General features: G+C 37.3%; 1 protein-coding gene across 1 annotated transcript; it reads left to right on the plus strand.

Annotated features, from left to right (window-relative positions):
• On the plus strand, window positions 1-1,337 carry LOC142165369 (uncharacterized). The gene is made up of 5 exons (XM_075223939.1): window positions 1-330; window positions 383-721; window positions 816-912; window positions 1,127-1,142; window positions 1,250-1,337. The coding sequence occupies exons 1-5, from the start codon at window positions 1-3 to the stop codon at window positions 1,335-1,337; spliced, it is 870 nt and encodes a 289-aa protein (XP_075080040.1).
• Window positions 1,338-5,619: the final 4,282 nt, after the last annotated feature.

Consider the following 5,619-nt stretch of genomic DNA (forward strand, 5'->3'; position numbering starts at 1 on the left):
ATGGCTATGAAGAATTTCAAATGCAGCATGAAGTTGGTTCATTGTTTGTGTCTTTCTCGAATATTCACCAATGATCGAGACTCCATTAGTTTCAAGATTTTTGGCCATGATATATCATTCACCCTTGAAGACTTTCACATTATGTGCGGTTTGAGGATCACAACACATAATGTTGAAAAGCCAAGTAAACTAGAGAGCAAGATTCTGAAGCGCTATTTTGGGAAGTCTAAGGGTGTGACCTTAAAGGACATTCGAGATTTTATGTCCCATAATGAAATTCAAAAGGATGATGTGAATTTCAAACACGTATGTGAGAGTGATGAAGATGCTGTGAAGCTTATGAAAATTCTTGTTGTGGAGTCTATTTTGTTTGGAAAAAAAGAATGAATCAACTGTGCTGGTGGAGTATGCAGCTATTGTTGAAGATGATAAGGCTTGTGCTGATTATCCTGGGGGTAATGTGCCTTATCAGAAGCGCATTACCTCAATGAAACATGCATTGGACAACCGGGACAAATATCATTCAACTGAGTATACTGTTGGTGGATTTCCATTTCCGTTATGTGCTTGGTTCTATGATCGCTTCCCAGATATTCGGCAGAAGTATTTAAGAGAGGACGAGTACCTTGATGCCCCTCAGGTTCCCAGGATATTACGTTATGTATGTGTGGGAGAGCCTAAATATAAAGAACTTCATGAGGATTACTTCGGTAATCATGGTGTAAGTTAATGTTTTTTTTATTTTTGTAGGTGTGTTAATATATTGATGTACTAGTTTTATTTTATTTTCACAATATACTTTTTGTATTAAACAGAAATATCAGACATTTAGGGTATTGGATATAATTCTTACAGAAGAGGAGTTCAATGCCTTTAATTGGACAATTACCATGCAGCCGGATTCATTCAAAGGTACTTAATCCGGTTCCTTTAACTGGTGAATCACCACGTAGTCGAAGTCGATCAAAAGAAGCCAATCGAACTTCTGTAATTGGCGAATCACCTCGTACCCATAGTCGTTCTAACCATTCTATAACGCCGTTTGACAATGAATTAGTCAACACAATATGTTCTGTAAGTTTTGAGCTGAAGTTTTTTGTTTTTGTAAAACTACTACATATTTTAGCTGAAGTTTTTGTTCTGTTTGTGATGAACTTCAGCATTCTAGTAGCTGAAGTTATGTTCTGTATTTGCTGAACTTCAGCATTCTTTTATACTTGAAGTTTTGTTCTGTGCCTCTATACTAAAGGGTAACGATGGAGGTTAAAAGGCATATAGAAGAAGAAAGACGCATGATCGAGAAAGAAGTTGTCGAGCAGTTTCAACGGGATGAGTGATATACTATTATGGATGCGATTTTGATAAAAGTCAAGGTAAGCTAATTTATAAAGAAGTCCTTTTTTCTGCTAATGTTATTCAGATTAATCATTGTTAGTAATTTTTTTCTAGGAATATTTTGATGAAAAGTTTGAAAAGTTGTTTAAGATTGTCGACAAATCAAATGGAATGGACGATGGCGATTTTGATTTGATGAAGTATCGACAATATGATAGGATGAACGACTCGTTCGAACATCTATCAGATATTAATCCTGCTCATGTTGCACCGCATAAAGTCGCAGATGAAAATGTTACACGTGAGGAAGTGACTCTTGAAGGCGATCAACGTGTTGAACAATAAGTTGAAGAGGAACATTCCAGTGTTGATAGACTGAGCAAAGATGGAAATGATGAACATTTATCAACTGAGAATTAACTTGTAAATGAAAAAAAAAAAAAAATTTCAAGAATGTAAGTGAAAACAAAATTGAATTTTGTGAATATACATTAATTTGTATGAATTATGTGATGTCTGTCTTTTAAATTTTTGTTCTATTCGCATTAATTAGTTTTTTAGTTGCCTTGGGTTGTATCAAATACGTTTGTCTCTTTTATCATGAATTTTAAGTATATTTTTGTTGAAATTCAGCTGCTAAACTTCAACATGAAGTAAATAACTTCTGCTTTTTAGGCTGAAATTTTGGTTAAAACTCATAACAAAAGTATCGACTGTAGGACAAAAACTTCAGCTTATTTAGTGCTGAAGTTTTTACAAATGAACTAAATAACTTCAACATCTTTTGCTGAAGTTTATGAAAAAGATGTATGATAAAACTAATGAATTCAGGACAAAACTTTAGCTTATTTAGTGCTGAAGTTTTTACAAATGAACTAAACAACTTCAGCATCTTCTGTTGAAGTTTTGAAAAAGCTTTACGACAAATCTACTGAATCCAGGACAAAACTTTAGCATATTTAGTGCTAAAGTATTAGCAAATGAACTAAAAAACTTCAGCATCTTCTGCTGAAGTTTTTGAAAAAGCTCATGACAAAAACTTCAGCATGTTTTGATATTTTTTTAAACTTGATACTTATCTTTTTTGCATTTACTAGCTACTTTTTGTCTTTTATCACCACTTCATCTTACATTTAAATTTGTCTGACCATATAGTAAATGAACCAAAAAGTTTGTCATGACCCAAAATTTACTAAGGATCGTGGTGGCGCCGGACACCGCTGTCAGGCAAGCCAACCAAAAATACTTAATTAAATTCAAATTTTAATGCTTGTTGAAATCATTTTTCCTTATACATTTAAGTAATAAATAGTAAAATTTACAGAAACAACCATGGAGTCTTTAACAAATTTAATATTGAATAATCCAAAAATCATCCCAGAACCCGGTGTCACAAGTGCATGAGCTATTTCTAGGAGGCAATATAATACAACAACCATCCGGAATACAATGGACAGAAAGTAAATACAATACGCTGAAAGAGACTAGCTGCAGGTCGCCTCGAGAACTGCAGCTCACCTAGTCCCCGTATCATCCACGCTGCTATGCCCAGTAGGCCATTAGAAGTACATACGTCTGTGCAACAAAAATGCACATCAAGTGTAGCATGAGTACGAAAACAACGTGTACTCAACAAGTATCCCGTCTAATCTCGAAGAAGTAGAGACGAGAGGTCGACTTTGACACTTTCTAGTGGTTCAATAATAATATAGTGAAGGTGTGAGGAAAATCATGGATTTACATAGCAACCATAACTAATAAGGTCGGAAAGCAGGTAAACACCTTCTCAAATAATAAGGAATTTTCAAGATTTTACTTTTCATTATCTTTATCAATTTACATCGGGCCATGAAAGGCAATATAAACATTTAAAACTCTCAGGCAAGTAATACAAGCATGCGCATATCATGCCGAGGATGTACGACCCGCTCCAACAATATTTAAACTGTGCACTACCGAGAGTCGAACGACACGAACCATAGATGCATCTATTACACCGCTCGTGAATTATCCTGCGACGCGGTCAACATAAAATAAACAAACACCCTGCTCGCGAATCCTACATGCGACGCAGGTACACATAGAAATACATGCTCAAATAGCCAATTAAGAATTTATCGGGGAACATTTATCCAAATAAAAGCCAATTCTCTTTTTACAATTTAAGAAAATTAAGTTTAACCCTTTTAGAAATTTGTTTACTAATTCGATGTGATTTAAGCAATTCAAGCTGTCAATAAGTTTACAATAAATCCAAGCATAGCATGTTTTTGGGTCCTAGACTACCCGGACAATAGCATAATAGTAGCTACGCACGGACTCTCGTCACCTCGTGCATACGTAGCCCCCAAAAATAGGAGCACATAACCAATTAACTCACATATGGGGACAACTCTCTCTTACAAGGTTAGAAAGGAAACTCACCTCGCTCCGAAGATCCATAACCGGCATTCCACGCCCTTCCGAAGACTCCAATTGATGCACAAAGCTCCAACGCTAGCCAATAATAATACCAATCCATTAATATATACTCAATTACTCCTAATGATCCAATTCATAGCAATTCCTAACCCCGATCGAAAAATTGACAAAATTGCCCTCGGGCCCACGTGCCCGGATTCCTAAGTTTTTCGAAGATAAAGTTTATCCATGAACTCATGAACTCAAATATATGATTTTCTCTTAATTCCATACCCAAAATCGTGGTTAAATTCCAAGAATATAAATTCTAGGTCTTTCCACCAAAACCCCAAATTTCTACCAATTTACATGCTAAAATCCATATATAAACGATGTATTTAACTCAAGATGGATGAGATTAGCTTACCTTATCGTTGATGATGAAAATCCCACCTGAAGCTCTCCCAAAATCGCCCAAGCCAAGAAAATATGAGAGAAAATGGCCAAATCCCGATTTTTAAAACACCTCTCTGCCTCCAGCACTTTCCGCACCTGCGGTCACTTGACAGCTTCTGCGGTTCCGCAGGTGCGGCCACACTACCGCATCTGCGGTCCTTCCTAGGCCCCCTTATTTCCGCTTCTGCGCCTCCTCTACCGTAGGTGCGGTCCCGCTTCTGCGGCACCCTGACCGCATCTGTGGTCCCTTCGCTCCTGCCCCAAAACCGCATCCGCGCCCTCCTAGCCGCTTCTGCAGCTCCGCACCTGCGGACAAACCCTCGCAGGTGAGGTTACACCAAATACCAACAACTTCAGCCTTTCCAAAAATTCCATTTTTGATCCGTTAACCACCGTGAATCCAACCGAGGCCCTCGAGACCCCATACAATCATACCAACCAGTCCCAAAATACATTACAGACTTGCTCGATGCCTCAAATCATATCAAACAACGGAAAAATCATGAATCGACCTCCAATCCACGCTTATGAACTTTAGAATTTCAAACTTCAACTTTCGATGCTTAAACATATCAAATCACGTCCGACTGATCCCAAATTTTTCACACAAGTCATATTTGACATTACGGACCTACTCCAACCTCCAGAATTGGATTCCGACCCCGATATCAAAAAGTTCACTTCCGGTCAAACTTCTCAAAAACCTTCAAATTCCTATCTTTAGCCAAATGACTTCAAAATGACCTACGGACCTCCGAATTCACTTCAGATCGCGCTCCCAGCTCCAGAATCACCATACGGAGCTACTCCCAGACTCGGAATCTCAAACAAACATTGATAACACTAAAATGCACTTCAAGCCAAACTTATAAAATTCTTCCAAAATTCTAACTTCCACAATAGGCGCCAAAATGCTCCCGGGTCATCCAAAACCTGATCCGGACATACGCCCAAGTCCAAAATCATCATACAAACCTACTAAAACCTTCAGATCCCAATTCCGAGTTCGTTTAATCTGAAATCTAATCTTAGTTAATTCTTTCAACTTAAAGCTTCCGAAATGAGAATTCTCCTTCCAAATCAACTCCGAACTACCCGAAATGCAATTCCGACTATGCGCACAAGTCATAATACCTGAAATGAAGCTGCTCATGGCCTCAGACTGCTGAACGACGCGCTAGGGCTTAAAACGACCGATCGAGTCGTTATAAAGTTACTTTTGCTTTTACATTGATTATGTGAAAATTTTTCAGACTGAAGTTATTTTTTTACTATAGAAAAACTGTGGATAGGCTGAAGTTACATTTCTTTTTGTATTTACCACCAATTTATCTTATTATATTCATTTTTCTGAATGTAAAACAGTAAACAGACCTGAAAGTTACTTTTACATTTATAGATATTAAATTGATTAAGTGCACTCTTTGG

The sequence above is a fragment of the Nicotiana tabacum genome, chromosome 10 (genome assembly GCF_000715075.1).
Source record: "Nicotiana tabacum cultivar K326 chromosome 10, ASM71507v2, whole genome shotgun sequence".
Classification (NCBI taxonomy): domain Eukaryota; kingdom Viridiplantae; phylum Streptophyta; class Magnoliopsida; order Solanales; family Solanaceae; genus Nicotiana; species Nicotiana tabacum.

Bases quoted from the DNA above. Each gene is read 5' to 3' on its own strand.
- LOC142165369 (XM_075223939.1), top strand. From the start codon at position 1: ATGGCTATGAAGAATTTCAAATGCAGCATGAAGTTGGTTCATTGTTTG. The intron at 331-382 runs GTGAAGCTTATG...TTGGAAAAAAAG, and splicing joins GTGAGAGTGATGAAGATGCT to AATGAATCAACTGTGCTGGT. The intron at 722-815 runs GTAAGTTAATGT...TGTATTAAACAG, and splicing joins ATTACTTCGGTAATCATGGT to AAATATCAGACATTTAGGGT.